The sequence below is a fragment of the Herpailurus yagouaroundi genome, unplaced genomic scaffold, assembly GCF_014898765.1.
Source record: "Herpailurus yagouaroundi ecotype Mexico unplaced genomic scaffold, PumYag 142, whole genome shotgun sequence".
Taxonomy (NCBI): domain Eukaryota; kingdom Metazoa; phylum Chordata; class Mammalia; order Carnivora; family Felidae; genus Herpailurus; species Herpailurus yagouaroundi.
This window is the reverse complement of record NW_024412397.1, coordinates 62,574,484-62,595,976: the sequence shown is the minus strand read 5'-3', so window position 1 is coordinate 62,595,976 and position 21,493 is coordinate 62,574,484. Positions and strand designations below refer to the sequence as shown.

General features: G+C 37.7%; 1 protein-coding gene and 1 long non-coding RNA gene across 7 annotated transcripts in view; one reads left to right on the top strand and one right to left on the bottom strand.

Moving 5' to 3' along the window:
- The window catches only part of SPIRE1 (spire type actin nucleation factor 1), a 203,493-nt gene that overhangs the window by 149,608 nt on the left and 32,392 nt on the right, over positions 1 to 21,493 (top strand). For 4 of the 6 annotated variants that reach the window (XM_040479443.1, XM_040479445.1, XM_040479447.1 and 1 more), the window contains exons 7-10: positions 4,147 to 4,233; positions 5,107 to 5,236; positions 11,764 to 11,805; positions 19,023 to 19,195. In XM_040479443.1, coding sequence (XP_040335377.1) covers positions 4,147 to 4,233; positions 5,107 to 5,236; positions 11,764 to 11,805; positions 19,023 to 19,195 — 432 coding nt within the window. The remainder of the gene's footprint in view (positions 1 to 4,146; positions 4,234 to 5,106; positions 5,237 to 11,763; positions 11,806 to 19,022; positions 19,196 to 21,493) is intronic. The other 2 variants (XM_040479444.1, XM_040479446.1) reach the window with 1 other exon arrangement.
- On the bottom strand, positions 15,568 to 16,614 carry LOC121033213 (uncharacterized). Its single transcript, XR_005791774.1, has 3 exons — positions 16,498 to 16,614; positions 15,953 to 16,224; positions 15,568 to 15,717 (listed from the first exon to the last, which is right to left on the bottom strand). It is a non-coding gene; the product is annotated as an uncharacterized LOC121033213 (long non-coding RNA).

Genomic DNA, 21,493 nt, shown 5'->3' with positions numbered 1-21,493 from the left:
TTTGAGCCCTTTGTGGGGCTCTAGGCTGACAGCTTGGAGCCTGGAGCCTGCTTCAGATTCTGTCTCCCTCTCTCTGCCCCTTCCCTGCTCATACTCTGTCTCTCTCAAAAATAAAATAAAAATAAACATTAAAAAAATAAATAAAAGACTAAAAGTGTGAATAGTTCCTTATTTTATATAAATGTAACTGGTAAATGAGAGTAGAAATTCAACTACTCATACTTAATCTTCAAAAACTCGATCTTAAAAATTTTTATTCTAATGAGTAGATGCCAGTTTCTAATTTCTTTAAGAAATATTTTTGGGTTTTTTTGTTGTTTTTTTTTTAACTTTTTTTAATGTTTTATTTATTTTGGAGAGAGAGAGAGAGACAGAGCATGAGCGGAGGAGGGTCAGAGAGAGAGGGAGACACAGAATCCGAAGCAGGCTCCAGCCTCTGAGCGGTCAGCACAGAGCCCGACGCGGGGCTCGAACTCACAGACCGCGAGATCATGACCTGAGCCAAAGTCGGACGCTCAACTGACTGAGCCACCGAGGCGCCCCATTAAGAAATATTTTTGTACAGGCACCTGGGTGGCTTAGTCAGTTAAGCATCTGACTTCGGCTCAGGTCATGATCTCACGGTTGTGGGTTCTAGCCATATCAGGCTCTGTGCTGACAACTCAGACCCCGAAGCCTGCTTCATATTCTGTGTCTCCTTCACTTTCTGCCCCTCCCCCGCTTGTGCTCTGCCTCTCACTCTAAAAAATAAAAAAAAAAATTTTTTTTGTAAAGAGCAAACAGTTTTCAAGCATGGTCCATCTTACATGAGGCACTGTGCTGAGATGTTTTTAATTTATTTATTTATTTTTTTAATTTTTTTTTTCAACGTTTATTTATTTTTGGGACAGAGAGAGACAGAGCATGAACGGGGGAGGGGCAGAGAGAGAGGGAGACACAGAATCGGAAACACGCTCCAGGCTCTGAGCCATCAGCCCAGAGCCTGACGCGGGGCTCGAACTCACGGACCGCGAGATCGTGACCTGGCTGAAGTCGGACGCTTAACCGACTGCGCCACCCAGGCGCCCCTGAGATGTTTTTAATTTAATCCTCAGGTATAGGGGCGCCTAGGGGGCTCAGTCAGGTAAGTATCCGACTCTTGATTTTAGCTCAGGTCATGCTCTCACAGTTTGTGAGTTTGAGCCCCAAGTCGGGCTCTGTGCTGACAGCTCAGAGCCTGGAGCCTGCCTCAGATTCTGTGTTTCCCTCTCTCTTTGCCCCTCCCCCACTCTCACTTGTTCGCTCGCTCTCAAAAAGTAACATTAAGCATTTTTTTTAATAAAATTAATTTTAAAAATATTTAATCCTCAGGTTTAAACTATACAACCATACCACAGTAATCCACTGTTTTTAGTACATTTGTAGTGATGTTGGGAATTGGTGGCTTAGCCATATTGGATATTATCCAGAATATTAAGTTATAGAAGTGTAAAACATCTCAGTTGGCTTTTTTCAGAATGTTTGAGTAAAATGCTTTAATTCTAACAAATAGCTTCAAATAACTCACCTTTTTAAAATGAAGATGTAGAGGGATGCCTGGGTGGCTCAGTTGGTTAAGCATCTAACTTGGACTCAGGTCATGATCTCACACTCCTGGGTTCAAGCCCCACGTTGGGCTCTGTGCTGACAGCTGAGAGCCTGAAGCCTTGCTTCAGATTCTGTCTCTCCCTCTCTCTCTGCCCCTCCCCCACTTGCACTCTGTCTCTCTCTCTCTTAAAAATAAATAAAAATAATTTTAAAAAATTTAATGAAGATATAGAAAGAACACCTTTTATTTAGAAGTTCTTTGTTTAAGGCATCATGGCTCAAAAATGAGATCAAGTTGTAGAAGTGTCTTATTTACTTGTGGCTGTACTATTTGTGTTCATCCAGGAATCATTTATCATTGCAGCTCAGACAACTTGTTTCAGTATGTGTTCTGTATGTGTAGGGGTATAATTTCACTGAGCCAGCTGCAGAATGGTATTAGCACAAAGTTGCTTTTTCTCCTCCTGGTAAGGATTTTCACTCACTCACATCCATAAAGTTCTGCCATCTACCTCATGAGCACTGACACACACTTTGTAATTGGGATCCAGGATACAGTTTCTGACTAGTGAGGAAACTGCACTTTTTTAGGGAATGGAATTCACAACCCTGGCCTTATTTAAACCATTCCCTAAGCCCTGCTGTTTTGATGGAAAGTATACATTAAAGTAAAAGCATATGAAAAATGGCTAGAAAGATATGTATTACCCTGTTCAGGAGTATAGTTGAAAGTTAATAGGAAAGTCTCATTAGGTTATTCTATACAATAAGGATTTAAAAAAATGTCTTATGTAACATGAAATCCATAGATGGGGGTTGTGCCACATTAGGCCTCTAGCTCTGCTGCTACGGGACATGCCCTCCTTGAACCAAGTACTAGCAGTCTCAAGCTTGACTTCGTTCAAGCAGCTTTTACTCCTAAATCTTTCCATGGGCCATCCTGGCCTCATTCAGGGCTAGGAGGTATGGCCCAGGGAAGGAGAGAGTGGATGCTATGTGGGCCACAACAGGCTTGTCATCCTCCCTGAACTCAGGTCGAAGGGTTGCATTTGGGGATCCAACCGTGCTTGGGAGTGGCAGTTCAGGTCCTTTTTTTAAAAAATATATTTAACATTATTTTTCAGTGGACACAAAATAACAACATTGACCAAAAAAAAAAAAAAAAAAATCACAACTCATAAAATACAGCTGCAGGGAAGAAAAACCAACTAATTAATGACTTGTGAGCAATTAAAATAGTATTTATAAAGTTGGTGAGTACACGAGAAAACTGTTCATGCCTAAAATGTTGTAGTCTTACAAAAAATACTTGAAAAAGGTTGGACCAAATTTTACAGTAATTCTAAAATTTAAGTGACATTTCCAGTAACAAGTTGTGATGCATCAAAATGAAAAAACGAACCATTGATGCAAGAGGAATAACAAAATTACCTTTTCCTTCTCTCGAACAAAATTGATATTATAAAGTTGTTAGAATATTATGGTGTAATCAAACAGTAGGTCTCCAAAGTAGAGGGGAAAAGTATTATAGAGATTTTTCAAGCAGTGCATTAGTAAAAAGTATGCTAATTTTTTGGATTATTGAGAAGTTTAAGATGTTTCTCATTTTTTAAATTTATAATTTGTTAACATATCTTTTTCATCCATCTTTCATGAGGAACATGACTGAAAAATGCCTAGCATATTCTATTTTTTTCATATAAGACTGGGAAAAAATATGACAAAATGGTCACAACTGTACCTTTTGGGTGGTCATAATGTGAGTTTAGATCATTTTTTGTGGGTTTATTAAATTGCTTTAAAAAATTATTTTGTAACACATTGACATAAAAAGTGAACATTAGGGGTACCTGGGTGGCTCAGTTGGCTAAGCATCCAGCTTCTGCTCAGGTCAAGATCTAACAGTCCATGAGTTCAAGTCCCACATCAGGCTCTCTGCTGTCAGGGCAGAGCCCTCTTCAGACCCCCCCCCCCCCACTCCCCGTTCCTCCCTGGCTTGCACTCGCTCGCTCTCTCTCTCTCTCAAAAATAAACATTTAAAAAAGAAAAAGGACATTAGAGCAGGAGTCTGAAACAGGTGAGGGCTCTACCAGAACTCTTATACTTACTAATTGTGTGAATGTAGCAGATGCCCTCCTTGATGTGAGTTTTATCTACAGAATGTGAATCAGGTCACCAGTCTCTTTTCTGTTACCTGGGTTTGTACAAGGATGAAAATAAGACGTAAAAGGCTTTATAGTTTATAAAATAGTTAATAACCATAGTATTATTTATTCCATTCACATTTATAACTTTAGAAACTTTTTGTTGGAAGGGATGAATCTAATATACATTTTCCCAAAGTGGTAGAACCAATGATTCATTTTATGAACTTTTATTTTCTTCAATTCTACATAATTATTTTTGCTCTAGATCACTCAGCCATTTACTCTGTATTTTATTGATTTGAAATGCATCCTTGGTAGAGCCAGAATACGCTTCAGTGATATTATGACATATGTTGAGATAACCACTGTACCCAGAAATTTATAATGATAATCCCATAGTCACATGAATCTTATACTTTATGTCTCCTTTCAGGTGAATGGTGATATTCCCCCTCGGTTAAAAAAAAGTGCTCATGAAATCATCCTGGACTTCATCAGATCAAGACCCCCTTTAAATCCGGTATGTAATCTGAGGCATTCCCCTTGGCTGGAAGAAGGTAGCAACATGCTCTTGTCTAGGATGTGATCTCTGGAACTCAGCTGTCAAAGTAGTTTTTACACCTAACTTTTATTCTCAAAATGGTGAAGCCTAACTGTAAGTTACATTCTTGTCACAGAAAAATACTTAACAATTATGCAGTACAAGGTTGTCTTAGGATATTTTAACTCAAAACAACCTGTGTCATGGTGCAGTTTAGTAGCTACATGTCCCTGAGTAAATTAATCAGCTTCCGTGAGCCCTTATTACAGCCCTTACAGTAGAAAGACGATAATAATAATCTAAGAAGGTTGTGATGACTTACTCAAAATGTTACTTTTAGGGGCACGTGGGTGGCTCAGTCGGTTAAGCATCCAGCTCTTCATTTTGGCTCAGTTCATAATCTTACAGTTCATGAGATCGAGCCCTGAGTTGGGCTCTGCACTGTCAGCACAGAGCCTGCTTGGGATTCTCTCTCCCTCCCTCCCTCTCTGTCCCTCCCCAGCTTGCACTCGTGCATGCCCCCCCCAAAATAAATAAATGAACATTTAAGAATGTTACTTTTAAAAACAATAATAGTAATAGATAAAGTATAGTTTACATTTCAGTTGATTGCCTATCATGGTAGCATATTGTGAACATAATTATAACCTTAGCAAAACTGACTCCTTAAAATTGATTGAGCACATATGATAAATTACTGTGAAATCCAATAATCGCCCTATTGCTTAAAATAGTCTTATCGGACAATGTTTCAATCAGTGAAATACTATCTATACTGTAGGAATGGACTTCATTAAAAATTGTTTAAGAACAACTATTCAAGTCTGTAGCCATTACTTTTTTTCTTCCAAGGTCTCAGCCAGAAAACTGAAACCCACTCCACCACGGCCACGGAGCCTCCATGAAAGAATATTAGAAGAAATCAAAGCAGAAAGAAAGCTGCGGCCTGTCTCCCCAGAGGAAATTAGACGGAGCAGATTAGGTGAGTCAGCTGCTTACTACACTGCTGGTCCAGCCTCATCCACTTGAAGCAATGTCTTTATACAACCAGCCCAGTGAAAAATAGCGGTATAGTGCAAAGTAAAAGTAGTGTTTGTTCCTCTTTCCTTTTCTCTCTCTCTCTCTCTCTCTCTCTCACACACACACTACACACTCACACACCTTCACACTTACTTGAAGTTTATACTTGAAATTCATGGAAGAAGAGATTCTCTCCCCATATGATACTGAACTACATACATGAGGGCATCATAGCTTAGTGGGAGTTGCTCTGCCATTCTCTAGACTGTGTTTTTAGGAGAGTCCCTTTACCTCTCTGAGTGTTGATTTCTTCATTGTCAGAAGGGAGATAAAAATTTCTCTACATTTTCATTATGGCTTTTATGTAAGAATTAAATAGGGTTGTGGTCAAAATACTTCATAAATTATAATACACATACAAAGTTGTCATGTTTTAGAAATATAAGTGATACATAGTTTTATTGCACATTACTGTTGTCTTATTGGTTTAAAGATATAGTATTATGTAATGCAAGCATCAATTGTTATCTTACATCACTTACTCCCAACGTTCCTTTATATTTACTATATTTAATATTGTTTAATGTGTACTATAAACACACATTAATTTTGATATATAGCAAGACCATATTATAAAATGTTTGTAAACACTTTTGTTCATACAACTTTCCTTCTATTTGTAAGATTAAAGATGCCCAAAGAATTCAGAGAAATTTCCTTTAGGAAAATAGATTATAATGGCCTCTGAACAGGAAAGGAACCACACTCTCCTAGTTTTCTCCTCTGATCGCTTTTTCCTGCCTCTTTCAGACTCTGCTTGGTCCTTCAGATTTCTGTCCTGGGCTCACTTCTCCCTGAGCAACCACACCCTTTTTTCCATGGTTTTTATTCCAGCTATTTCAGCTCCTATCTGCCCACTGATCCCTCTGAGTTCATATCCATTCATCCAGCTGTCTGCTAGCTGGGGCCTGCAGCAGGATGAGTGAAATCATATGTTTTCTCCTCAAACCTCCTCCATTTCAGTGTGCCCAAGGCAGAACCTCAGCATCATCTCTGACTCCTACTTAACAGCCAAGTCCTGTTGATGTTTCTTATTCTGGATCTTTCTAATCTCCCCCTTTTTTAGCCCAACACTATCCTAACTCACCCCGTCATCTTCGAAGATTCTTGTCTAGTTTATCACATCAGCTTTGACTATCCTCTCTGCTTCCAGCCTCGAACTCTTCAGTCACTTAAACTCTTGGCTCTTCTGTTACCTTGTGACCTCCATGCCAGCAGGACCCATTTCTTTCTTGTTCATTGTTGTAGAAGGGCTTCCATAGGTGTTGAAATAATTGAATGTACCTTCCAGTTACAAAGCTACAGAGTGAGTATGGATTGTATCAATTTATTGCTAATTTTTATGGCAGCAAGTATTATCTCTTAAAAATAATGTTTAGGGGCGCCTGGGTGGCGCAGTCGGTTGAGCGTCTGACTTCAGCCAGGTCACGATCTCGCGGTCCGGGAGTTCGAGCCCCGCGTCAGGCTCTGGGCTGATGGCTCAGAGCCTGGAGCCTGTTTCCGATTCTGTGTCTCCCTCTCTCTCTGCTCCTCCCCCGTTCATGCTCTGTCTCTCTCTGTCCCAAAAATAAATAAACGTTGAAAAAAAAAATGTTTAAAGCATGGTAAGTGACAAATTCATATGAGCATTTGTATAATAATGAACTAAAGCATATAAGCTATGTGTACCAAGAGTCCTGAGAGTCCTCAGATGGGCCTGAGGAGAGTCTGTGAATCCCCTGAAATATAAAAAATGTGTGCTTAGTTCACAAAGTGTATGTATGTGCATTTTTCTGGACAGAGGGTCCATGGCTTTCCTAAGATTCCTAATGAGGCCACTGCTTCAAAAGAGTAAGAACCACTGTGGAAGAATAAGGAAGTGATATTATATGATGTTAGCTTAAGACTGGAGTTTTTAAAAATTACTATACCTTGAAAAAGAATAGTGGGGGTAATAGAAAGATTTCAGCAAAACTGTGAGGCAAAACAAATATATTACCATGATAAAAGTAAGCTTTGTGATTTATAGGAGTACAGAGTAATTAGGCTGAGGGGTTGTAAACTTCATTGGAAGTGCAATAGAAAAGAGAGGAGCAAGATAGGCATAATGTGCATGAACAATGCATATGATATTTGACATATAGTTACTTCGCTTTTCTAATATTTTTTTGAACCTTTATTTTCTATTAAACAACCATGTCATCTCCTGGGGAACAGAGATGAAAAAGGCATAGTGTTTGCCCACAAATGCTTACAGAAGAATGACTCTGGAGTGTTGTGCATATTCATGTTGCAAGACCATTAACAGCAGCCAATCACAAGGCATTAGTGAGGCCAGAGAGACTAGGGAGACTAGGGAGAGACTAGAAGTCCTCGTAAGTGTCACGGGGACACTCTCATTGCCCGGAAGGGTCATCATAAGCCTTTGTCTACATATATATTCTTCTATTTCATTTTAAACAAATTAGATGCTCAATAACAGAAAACCTACTTTAGAATAAATACCAATTTTATATTGTGAGAATATCTTATTATTTTTTATTTTAACCTTATGCATTGGGTATTTCACAACCAGAATTGAGCTGTTATAGAAAGTGATTATTCGTTTTGTGAGAGTCTCATTTCTATGATTCTGCATTCAAACTGATCTTGAATTTTATTTGAAAGCAAGGGAATTAGGCTCATTTTTTCTGTAGATCTACATTGGTTCTTACTATACAATTTTGCATTGGGGAGTTTGGTTTGGTAAGGATGGCAGAATGAACTTGAAGAGCAGTTTCCCTAAATATTTTTATAACCTTTCCCCTCCACGTAATTGCGAGCAGAATCCTACTATAGAAATTGGGGAAATGTGTAAATGTTATAGAAGAAACGTTACCCATAATTTCAACAGCCAGAGGCATCCACTGTGAATCTACTTGTGCGTTATGAAATGGAGACAAGAAAGTATTCTGCTCTCTTCATTTAACGGTGTATGTGACATGAACATCTTCCCATGTCATTAAATACAACTCCTAAGGACCTTATATCTTGATATATGGCTATATTGTGTTTTATTTACCTATTTCCCTATTGTTTGACAGACTCTCCATTTTTTCCCCCGTCAGGTCTGAAAATACTGTTCTTGTGCATCAGTCTTTGTTCATGTCTGATCATTTTCTTTTTTCTAACATCTCATACTGTATTGAGACTTTGGGTTTTAAATATAAATTGTTCCTTTAAAAGCATCTTTTCCCTGGGGCTCCTGGGTGGCTCAGCCAGTTGAGCATCTAACTTCAGCTTAGGTCATGATCTCACGGTTTGTGGGTTTGAGCCCCGCATCGGGATCTCTGCTGTCAGCACAGAGCCTGCTTCAGATCCTCAGTCTTCCTCTCTCTACCCCTCCCCCACTTGTGCACAATTCTCTCTCTCCCAAAAATAAACAAACATTAAAAAATTTTTTAAACATCTTTTCCCTAAACTTCTTAATTGTTATTATGCTTGATTTCTCTCCTCTTTGTAATACATAGAACTTGGAATAGATCCAAACTTCATCTTCCAAGAAATAATAGCATCCTTTTCTTATGCAATAGTCAGTCTTATTTCAAAAGATAGGTTCCTATACCAGAGAAGAGTAGAATGAGAAGATATTAGAGAAGGGTGATGAGTGCCTGAGACCATGTTGTATTTTATTTGCTATGCATAATTAGGGAAATCTAGAGTCAATAGTATTTTAATTCAGAAATGCAGGGTTTTTTTAGATAGGTGGGCTTTTTTTTTTTTTTTATTCAAGTATAATTAACATACAGTGTTATTTTAGTTTCAGGTGTACAATGTAATGATTCAACAATTCTATACATTTCTCAGTGCTCTTCAGGATAAATGTACTCTTAGTCCCCTTCACTTATTTCACCCATCCCCGCAACTACGTGCCCTCTGGTAACCACCAACATCTTTTTTTTTGTTTGTGTCTTTTTCCTTTGTTCATTTGTTTTGTTTCTTAAATTCAGAGTATGAGTGAAACCATAGGGTATTTGTGTTTCTCTGACTTCTTTCACTTAGAATCATATCCTTTTGATTCATCCATGCTGTTGGAAATGGCAAGATTTCATTCTTTTTTATGGTTAAACAATGTTCCATTGTATATACCACATCTTCTTTATCCATTCATCAGTTGATGTACACTTGAGCTGCTTCCATATCTTGGCTATTATAAATAATGCTGCAATAAACGTAGAGGTGCCTGTGTCTTTTCAAATTGGTGTTTTCATTTTCTTTGGATAAATACCCAGTAGTGGAATTACTGGATCATACGGTGATTCTATTTCTGGTTTTTTGAAGAACATCCATACTGTTTTCCACAGTAGTTGACATTCCCACCAACACTACACTAGGGTTGCATTCTCTCCACATCCTTGCCAACACTTGCTGTTTCTTGTGTTTTTGTTTTTAGCCATTCTGACAGGTGTGAGATGATATCTCATCGTGGTTTTGATGTGCATTTCCCTGATGATGAGTGATGTTGAACTTTTTTTCATGTATCTGTTGGCCATCTGGATGTCTTTGCAGAAATATTCATGTCCTCTGCCCATTTTTAATTGCATTTTTTTTTGGTGTTGAATTACATAAGTTCTTTATATATTTTGGATATTAACCCTTATCAGTCATATCATTTGCAAATATCTTCTCCCATTCAGTAGGCTGCCTTTTAGTTTTGTTGATGGTTTCCTTCTCTGTGCAAAAGCTTTTTATTTTGATGTAGTACCAAGAGTTTAATTTTGCTTGTTTCCCTTGCCTGAAGAGACCTATCTAGAAAAGTGTTTCTACAAGAAATATAGGGTTTTTTAATGGTGAGTAGAAGATTATTCTCCTCAACATAAAATTCCTAACTACTTTTCTCTGAGATAACTAAAATACAGTAAAATGCTTGTTTAAAAATTACATCCTAATTTATATATTAGGATGAAATACTTAAAATATTTCCTCATCATCAACCAATAAGTATGATTGTCAACAAAGAGTTGCATTATTTGCCCCATTGAAGATACACATCTCCTTTGTTGACATAAGTGCTTTTTAAAACCATCTACATATGATTCTGACATCTTACCTAGTTGCGTTTGGGATGTCACTCAATGCTTTACCTTCACATCATTTGTAAAAAATACTGTATTGAGATTTTGGATTGTAAATATAAATTATTCCTTTAAAAACATCTACCAAAAAAAAATTGAGAGATACTTTCTATTAAATTTAGATGTTGGAACTCTACAGGCATTCCACTTTGGAAAACACTAACGGGGAGACATTCTTCCCATTATGCCTATAGATCCATCCCCGCTATAGATCTGAGCTGCTGTCCTACCTGACCCTAGGTTATAGAATCTATGATACTCCTAAGAATTTGGGGCTGCAGTGAAAATAGTTAATTCTCACTGTCATGAATACCTAAATCAATCAAGTCTTTGTAGTAAGCTTAAAAAAAAAAAGTTGACTGAGGCATAATTTATCTACCATAAAATTCACCTGTATAATGTATACAATTCAGTGGGCTTTAGCATATGTAATACAAAATTTAAGACAAATTATTTCAACAGGAAATAAATAAGTTTATTCTTAAGAAATTGGGGCACCTGGCTGGCTTGGTCAGTGTAATGGCAGCTCTTGATCTCAGAGTCATGAGTTCAAGCCCCACATTGGATGTAGAGATTACTTAAAAATAAAAAATCTTTTTAAAAAATAAAATTATATTTATTGAGCCTTTACTACATGCAAAGCACTGTTTACTATGTGCGAGCACCTTTTTTTGGTAGGGTCATTTAACCTTTCTAACAATCTCATAAGATAACCATTCTTCCCATTTTATAGATTAAGTAACTGAAACACAGAGAGGTTAAGTAACTTTCCCAGAATCACACTGCTAGCAAGTGGCAGAGCTGAGATTCAAACTCAGACATTCTGGCTCCTGAGGCCTCTCTTTAACTGCTATGTTATACTGCCTGCAATGGGCAGTATAGTGATACAGTGTGATGATAGTTCCTAAAGGAGATATTTCATAAAATATTTCACCTTTGGCAGAGATTTTGGCCAGATTTTCGTCCTGAAATAAATTATGTAAGAATGCATTTATTCTTTAAAAATTTTGTACCCTAAAATCATATTTAAGCCAAAATCCTATACTAAGTTTATTTAAAATGTTTGTATCTTTATCATGTTTTCATTTTTAATGTGTTCTTTAAAAAGTTATTTTTTTTCTTTTATTGTTACTCCATTTCAAGTCTTAGTGATATATGTAATTGAAACTAAGACTCATGGTTTTACTGTACTTCAGATTTTTATTCTCTGCCTTCAAGTCTGAAATATGCCATTACAGGTCTTCTTGAATCCTCCCCCCCCCCCCCTTTTTTGTCCTCTCTGTGTATTCCTAACAGCTGAATTATTTTCTTTTTATTGTTTGTTTTCTTTTTTCAGCAATGCGGCCACTTAGCATGTCTTACAGTTTTGACTTGTCAGGTAAAAAACAAAACAAAACAAAACACTTTCACACCTGATGTGGGTTTTGTGGTTTCTGTGAAATACATTTCATTCATCTGCTTGTCCATACATGTCAAAGAAGAAAATTGAAAGGCTTCTTCTAAGCTGTGGTCAGTAAGATAAAAAATTCTGCTTATTTGAAAACAATATACTTAAAAAAATTAAAACTATAATAATAAATCTGTTGCCTACCAAGGGATTATAGAAGAACCATTACACAATCCTTGTGGTTATGAAATCTGGCTGACCATCCTTAGGGTTACTGTCTTTCACCCATACTCTTCTGAAGCAATGACGGCAAAATCTAAAACAGAACTTTGCCTTAAGAGAATAGAAAAGATTTTCAAGAAATGAAGTTTTGACACTAACTACTCTAAAGCACATTCAGTTATGTAAGTAATTAGACTCAAAGCTGTCAGCTATTTCAGAAGACCACTGATAGGCAAGAACTGTCCTTTGTGTCCCTGTGCTCCCTGTGGATAGAGCCTAATCATGAATCACTCTGAGTGCTGATTGAGAGCATAAAAATGCAGATGTGTTTAATGTTTTCAGTTGTAAAATACAGTTGACCCTGAACAACATGAGTTTGAACTGCTCAGGTCCACTTGTGGGAAGATTTTTTTATGCAAGAGGTGACAGGAGAAGATACAGGGATTTATTTACAGGTGCCTCCCACCCCTACTCTCCCCTCCCCTCCTGCTTCATAGGACCCAATGGACTGAGGCAATGAGCAGAGCTGCAGGGTGGTCAGCGTCTGCACCCAGAGCTGGGGGTCAGGATGCTGAGTTGAAGCAAGGAAATGTACCCAGAGGGCGGGATGGTGCTCCTCCACCTACCCATCACCCCTGGCCCCCGAGGCTCAGGCTGTGCTGGCCGGCTGCTGCAAAGCCTGGGGCCACCCCCTCCCTTCCCACTCATGACTGGCCACAGCTGCCAATGGCCGTCGGTTGGTGGGGCACTTATAGGCAGATGGGACAGCTCTACTGTACCCCCAGGCCACTGTGGCTGCCCACCCGCCAGGCGGCTGCCTCTGCTAAGGCTGCGGAATATGTCTTCATGGGACCAGGCTCACTGCCACCTCCAGCCTGGCTTGACCTGCCTATACACGGATTTTCTTCAGCAAATATGCATATAGTACTGTAAATGCATTTTCTCATCCTTATGATTTTCTTAATATTTTCTTTTCTCTAAAAAAATTTGTTTCTTTTCTCTAGCTTTAAGAATACTCTGTGTGTGTGTGTGTGTGTTTGTTACATATAACATATAAAATATGTTAATTGACTGTTTATATTATCAGTAAAGTTTCCAGTCAATAGTACACTTAATTAGCAGTTAAGTTTTGGTGCAGGGGGGGATCAAAAGTTATTTGCAGATTTTCTACTGGGGTGGAGCTCTGCACCCCTAATCCCTGCCTTGTTCAAGAGTCAACTGTGTAATTATTGTATTCTGGGTTTGTAGTACAAGTTTAGTTCCCTGCTGTTAAATAGACAGGGATTAAGAGTGAAACAAGTAACCATTAATGACTAAATTTGATGCCTTAAAACCAGCCCCTTTTTAAGTTGGGTTTTTAAAAATATATGTGAGTGACTATTCAAAGCCAACTTAATCCCAATAAAATATTTGCAAGTTAGAATTTTTCATTTTGGATGCTGCTGTTTTGAGTATAAAATGAGATAGTGGCATTAATATTTTCTTCCAGAGTTTTCTTAGATTTGCTCTAGAATTGTTGGCATACCTTATATACAAATTCATATTTAAAGAGCCAGAGAGTTCTAGTATCATATTCTGTTTATTAATATTTACGGAGTATCTTCCAACTGCTAAGCTAGTTCCCAGCTGTTTTTTAAATTTCTAATTATATTTGTAGGTCTCAGGCATCACTATTATTTATGCTTTTAAAAAACTCAGATAAATATTTTATAATCTTCATTTACTACTTTTGACTGACCACTGAAGAGCTTTTTCTATTTTCTTTATTCATTTGAAATTTTTTATTTTATCAACCATTTGCAGAATGCAGAGTAAATGCTGTAAAAGAGAAAAAGAAAAACCTTGTAAAAATTTTGATCTGGAAAAGAAACCCAGAAATGTTTTGGTACATAACTTGTTATTGATAATCTCCAAAAGTTAGCAGTATATATTATAGAGACTATGTCTCTTTTTCTGGAGATGTTTCTATCAGTTGGACTCTGAGGGAATGGCTGGCTACCTAAACATATTTACTATTAGCTAACATAAATTAGGCTGATCTGGAAAGTATGCATGCCCACACACATATATATTGTTATAGGTAATATGGTGGCTTCTGATTTGGGAAGAAAGCTCTTAACCTCTATAATGTAAAAGAGTAGCAAAAAATTTTATTTGCTTTCAACTGCTTATCATTTTGCCGCTTTAGTGTGCTTCATGATTTCTACATGCTTCATTCTTGATTTCTTGTGCTAGCTACTTTTGTTTGCATTGTTGCATTTTGACTAATCAATTAAGATGTCCCTAGTTACAAATGGAAAAAGATCGATCCATTCTTTTAACCTAAATGCAAAGAATGGACTATAATTCTTCTCTAAGTTGGAAAATTAACACACTAAGGAGTAAATATTTAAGTATGTAGTATAGATAATGCCCCTGAACTTAAGTATAAAATAAGACATAATGAAGTATATTCTGCTGCTTATGTATGTCTTAGAAATATTAATACTTAGTGGAAAATCATAACAATCCATTCAACATTAATTAAGGTAAGTGTAATTTATTTTTGCAATGCAAACATGTATAATCTGTATCACAGTCCTATTTCCTCCCACTAAATAAGTCAGCAGTTGGGTGTATCTGACACACATGAATTTATTACATAAAGTATTTAATATCGTGGTTATGCATTTTAGATTCTAAACATGAGGTATGTGACTTCTAAAACCATAATCAAACTACTTACAAGTTTCTCTTAAAAATATGTTCAACTGGGTCTTTTACAAATATGTAGTAGTATGAGATAAAATCACACACAGTATTTGTCTTCTATGTGGAGATCATCTTGAAACTTGTTACATATTTTTTTTATCAATCCCATTTATCTCAAAGCTTTGAATTCAATACAGGTGTTTATTTCAGTAGGTTAGTGAATGAGCTCAAATATAGTTATCAATCTCATGGTAGTGTTTAGGCAAGTAGAGAACTATTGAGGTAATTTCTCAAGTGTCCTGCATTGAGAATGAAATGAACTCATGGCAGCCACTGTCACTTAGCAGTATTCCCTAAACTTCAGATCAGATGCCACCCTCACTATTTTTGCCAGGCTTTAAGTACCACCAGTATTATTTAAATTGCTTTAATCTATCATCAATGACTCATTAAAAATTCTTAAGCAAAAACACCCATAAAGCCACATATTCGATTTATTTTTCCTGAAGCATTAACATAAATACATAACCATTAAAACTTTCAGTGTTCCTCCATGCACTACTAGTGGTCTCACCCTTGGGGAAGCTCCGACTTGAAGGACTGGAAATGTGAGACCCACCTCAGAAAGCTGAATATCTCTCTTCTCACGGTACCTGCAGTGGGGGCGCCTCAGTTGGAATCTGAGCAGCTAGGAGGGGACAAAGATGTGTGCGTTTTAACTCCATACTTTCTATTGAAAGCCTCACTACTATAACAACTTGAGAAATTCTATAGGTAGTGTATAAAATAAGATACACTATAGAATAAGATCTTTTAAAATATGTTCAAGACCATATTTGAACACTACCTTTTTTCTTAAAGAATAGGATTTATCAGTTAGCCTGATCATTTCCTCTTTTGCTTTCTGGAAAACTTTTAATTATACTCTTAAGTGTGGCAGCCTACTGCTCTCTGCAACTCCGTAGGAAAGATTTATTTAAAGATTTCAACCTTTGGGGTGCCTGGGTGGCGCAGTCGGTTAAGCGTCCGACTTCAGCCAGGTCACGATCTCGCGGTCCGGAGTTTGAGCCCCGCGTCGGGCTCTGGGCTGGTGGCTCGGAGCCTGGAGCCTGTTTCTGATTCTGTGTCTCCCTCTCTCTCTGCCCCTCCCCTGTTCATGCTCTGTCTCTCTCTGTCCCAAAAATAAATAAATGTTGAAAAAAATTTAAAAAAAAAAGATTTCAACCTTTAAATTTGTATAAAAACTTGCTGCTTTTGCCCTTTTGTCCCCTTCACTGCAGCCCCTTACCTAGTTATGTTTTTGCTCCAGCTGCCTAACATCTGGAAAGATAACACGAAGATGAACACATGTGTTGTCAAGTTTTCCATTAAGAATTTAATGTAAAATAAACAATTGACGGACAGATCTGTCTTCCTTTTCTTCCTTTCCTCCCTCCTTCCTTGCTTACTCATACCCTTTCTTCTCATTCACAAGGACATGTGCTCTGACCTTCATCTCTAAAAGTAAGCAGAAATTGTAAATATTAAACTAGATACATATTATTGATAATAATTTATGACTTGTAAATACTGTTAAGGAAGGCTGTACTAGAACACACTTATTCACTGAATGTATCCTGGAAATCCACCACTTATACTTAAAGCATGTAAATATTGTATGTTGGGAGGGAAACTACTATATTTTATAATAACTGCAGTTACAGTGCTTTCCCTCTTAAAGGAGCTTTAATCATTGTGTCTTCTTCACTTTCATGCTTAGTGTACCCTTACCTTCAACCACAGGAGTTTCACAGACTGTCCCTGTGCAGAGATCAGTTTCATGTTGTTTGTCTGTAAAATAGATGTGCAGTGACTGCTTTTTTTCATTTTTAAGTGATTTAATTTAATAGTTATTAAACTCAGTCTGTGTTTAACACTTCATTTGAAATACCAAAGAAAATTAGTTCCACTTGCATTAGTCCCACAGGATACCAGGAGAAAAAGGCAGCCTTGAGAATTAATAATACTAACAAGGAATCAACTGTGCGACTGGTCAGAAGGTCAGAGCACATGTCCTTGTGACTGAGAAGAAAAGGGATGAGTAAGCAAGGAAGGAGGGAGGAAAGGAAGAAAAGGAAGATCTGTCCATCAATTGTTTATTTTACATTAAATTATTAATGGAAAACTTGACAACACAATAGCTGTGTGACTGGCTAAGTCACTCTGAGCCTTAACTTTCCTGCTAATGGAGATAAAAATCAGTGTTAGTAATTCCCAACATTTACTGTGTGTTACCAGTATTACAAACAGTAGTATTTTATATGCAATTGTTAATCTTCAAAATGAGCTCATGTCTGTTGTTAGTTAGGCCCATTTTACAGATGATGAAACAAGAGGTTAAGTAACTTGCTCACAGACAACTAGCAGCAGAATTAGACTTTGAACCTAAATCATCTGCATCTTACTATATTATATACTCTGTACTCTATATTCTGTACTCTGTATACTGTATAACCTGTCCTCTATACTATGCACTCAGTACTCTTATTCTGTACTTGTACTCTATGCTTTGTGCTCTCTAGGCTGTACTCGGTAATATATATTCTGTACTCTGCTCTATACTATATACTTAACTATATATACTATATTCTCTGTATATATTCTATAGTCTCTATGCTCTGTAGTGTGTACTCTGTGCTCTATACTCTATATGCTCTGTGCTCTATACTATATGCTGTATGCTCTTTACTCTCTATACTATATATACTGCTATATATACTCTATACTCTATATACTCTATGCCCTGTACTCTACACTATATATTTCTGTGCCCTGTACTCTATACTGTATACTCTATATACTCTGTGCTCTATACTCTACACTATATTCTCTCTATATTCTGTGCCCTCTACTCCATACTGTATATGCTATGTGCTCTATGCTCTGTACTCTTTATATTCTGTAGTCTGTACTCTGTATTCTATATAATATATACTCTGTACTCTATGTACTCTCTGTACTACTCTAGACTCTTCTCTGTACTACATACTATACTCGCTGTACTCTCCTCTGTACTAAATACTCTATATACTGTGGCCTTTAATATTTTATTGTCACATGTGGCATCCACACTTGTTACTTACATTAGATGATTTTTGACTTGGACATAAAAGCCAAGCCATTTATTTATATTATGTTTTCAATCCAAAGAACATGTATACTTTTGTACTATATAAGAAACTGTAACTTGTACTGATTGCACTTGCCTGCCATGGTTTGGATAGATTTTTTGCATGGCTTTTTTTCTTTTCTAATGGATGCTGTCCTATGATGCTTCTAAGCCTGTTCATGGGTATGTATCAGATGTCTTCTTTGCCTGTAAGCTTCCATCCTTAGGTATTTCTAATGTTTGTTTTTCTCTGTATACTTCCATACATAGCTATGCACTATGAAAAATTGAGTGAATGATATGTATATTCAAAATAAAGCCTATTTCACTTTTAAAAAATGTACTCTAAACCCTGTACTGTATACTATATACTCTATGCTCTGTAGTCTCTATACTCTACTCTGTAGTCTATACTGTGTACTGCATACTCTATATACACCCTGCTCTGTACTCTCTATACTACTCTGTGCTCCATAGTCTGTACTTTATACTATATACCCCATGCTCTGTACTCTGTACTATATATTCTATGCTCTGTACTCTGTATACTGTATATTCTGTGCTGCCACATGTCTTTAATCTGTTGTATCATCTTCCCACCCAGATTCGAGCTCTAAATAATCTAAATCATAAATCAGCTTTATCAGAAGGAATGTATCCTAGATTCTTTGTGATCATGTTTATATGAATTAGATTATTCACTATTTTGATTTTTAAATTAAACCATTTTCAAATAGTTGAGCCATATGGCTGCTTTGGCTTTGTGTATGCCACCACTGTGGCCCATCTATCACTAGCTTTTTGGACTATGAAGTAAAACTAACATCTCTTGAGGATACAGAAGTTAAAGTCAGTTATCTATAGGATTCCTTCTGGCTCTAAATTCTAATGTATAAATGTGAATATAATTATTCATTTAAAGGTTTTCTTTAATTGAATCTGACAGATAATATCTAACAAAAATGTTTTATATACGCAGGCATTATTGTATCAAGCCTCTGTGTTGTATTTGTGTGACATGGAAATGCCATGTCACCTAATGTGTGCTACCAAGTGCAGGCAGGTACTTAGAAAAGTGCATTCAGCCTACTAATTACCTTTCTTAGCTTGAGAAAAGAAAGGTAAGCTTTCGCCTTTCTTTCACCAGATGTAACTACTCCCGAATCTCCAAAGAACGTTGTGGAATCATCAATGGTGAATGGAGGTTTAACATCACAAACAAAAGAAAATGGGTTGCACGCTGCACAGCAGGTGCCTGTGCAGCGGAAGAAGCTCCTCAAAGCCCCAACTCTGGCTGAACTGGACAGCTCAGACTCTGAGGTGAGTCCCATTAGGTCCTGGCTCTCAAATCTTGATTCCATGTTCAGAATGCCAGCCCTCTCTGACCTAGTTTACTAATCACGTTGCCTTAGTTGTTGCTTGATCCCTTCCTGTTTTTCAATCAATAAAGTTGGGACTGAAATTCATTTGTTTGGCAGGAAGTGAAACAGTGGATTACTTACTGTTTTTCGGTAAAGACCAGTATAGTGGCCATAGTTTATAGAATAAGTTCTGAAATATTCACATGGTCTTAGATTATAGTGCTATTAAAATAAGAAAAAAAAAAAAGATGCAAACATAGTATCTTCATTACGTTTCCCTTCATTCTGGGAAGGAAAAAAGAAAAATATATTTCCATGGATTCTTCTCTTTCTTCCCCTCTCTCTCTCTCTCTCTCTCTCTCTCTCACACACACACACACACACACCTACCCATAGTGAAGCTCGTTCTTTCTGTAATAATACTAATAGACAGGTCTGCAAAAGAAAACTCTGCTAAGGTTATCCAGATTTCATCTTTCTCCTACTGCCCTTTGGAGGAAGATCTCATGTCCTCCCTGTTTTCCAGAAAAAAATCAGGATGCTTCCCAATTCTCTCTCAAGCCTTTGTCTGCAGCATCAATGTTGTGTATCTCCACTGTATAAAATGAAATTACATGCTTGCCTCCCTCTTCCCTCAGGCCCTGCCAGACAAACAACACACACACACAGCCAGCTTCTCATCTTCTGTTTGCTGTTGTGGTTGCTGGCTCCATCCACTCCATGTTCATCCAAGTTAGAATTAAGGAATTATTCTTTAATTGCCCAGACCTGTCTCTGAGACAGTTCTGGGAGCCTTCAGTGACAGTGCCACCCTTGAGCAAAGCAGCAGTAAAGGAGCAGCAGGAATTCTAGAAGTGACGTTGTTCCAACCAGCACGTATGATTAAGAGCCTACTGGTCAGGATGTAGAACTAGAAAAGGCCTAGTTTAGTGAGTGACTAGTAACTGCATCGGACAATACAAGCAAGCAAGTTTTAGAAAGCAGGCCTGGCAATAGAAAAGACTGGTGTTTCAAAGAATAGAGGCCATCAGGATCCCCCAGCCAGGTACAAAGTGCTTAGTTGGGGGAATGGGCACCACAGGGCAAGCTGAGCCAGATTCTACACCCACATCCTCTTGCTCAGATCCGACCTCCAAGTCCCCTGGCCTCTTCTGGGCATCTTTGTGATTCCTCTGGGCTGGGAACTAATCTTAATGAAGATTAGTTTTTAAATAGTGAGAGATTGGGTCCAGCTGCATGTGGTCGGCAAGCAGGGGCAGAGGACCATCAACAGCTTTTGAGAGAAAATCCTAAAAGGACTTGAACCATGCCATTGCCCCCACCACTTCTCTCTCTCCTGCTGACTGACTTACAGTCACCTGACTGCCCCAGAACAGGTTCTTGGTTCTTCCCAGTAGAAGCAAGTGGAATCAGTAAAGAGTGGTGTAGAAGGGGTGGACATTCTCAGTTCTGTAAAACTGAACTCTAAAAATGTTTCTGGGGGGCTCCAGGGTGGCTCAGTTGGTTGAGCATCTGACTTCAGTTCAGGTCATGATCTCACAGTTCGTGATTTCGAGCCCTGCATCGGGCTCTGTGCTGACAGCTCAGAGCCTGGAGCCTGCTTCAGATTCTGTGTCTCCCTCTTTGCCCCTTCCCTGCTCATGCTCTGTCTCTCAAAAATGAATAAATGTTAAAAAAAAAAAAAATGTTTCTGGGGAAGGTGGGCTAACATATGTGAGGCTCGCGGATGGTTTCTGCTATTTAAATCTAGGTAGCACCCACTTCATAATTTTTTGGGAGTACTGTGTATATGGCCCCTTTTTTCTTTTCCTAAGAGATACTCTTGGCATTTATTTCCCTTTGACCCTCCATAAGCAGAAGGAGGTCGTTCTAGTTGCTTGCTAGCTTTTCTGGAGATTTGTGTGACCTTTACACCATGTCTGGGGTTGAAACTTTGGTTACATTGCTTGATTTGTTCTTCATGGTATGTACCAAGAGTGTGGAAATCACTGTTCAAACCTTCTTCGTTTGAACTGTGTGATTTATACAGCCTTTTTTCATCCCATGTTCTTTGACCAGATCCTTTGTATTGTAGCTTGTTTGAAACCACAGCTTTCAACATTAGGTTTTAGGTGAGGCCATTTTTTATGAATGGCTAATTCTTTTTTTTTTTTTTTAATTTTTTTTTTTAATGTTTATTTATTTTTGAGACAGAGAGAGACAGAGCATGAGTGGGGGAGGGTCAGAGAGAGAGGGAGACACAGAATCTGAAACAAGC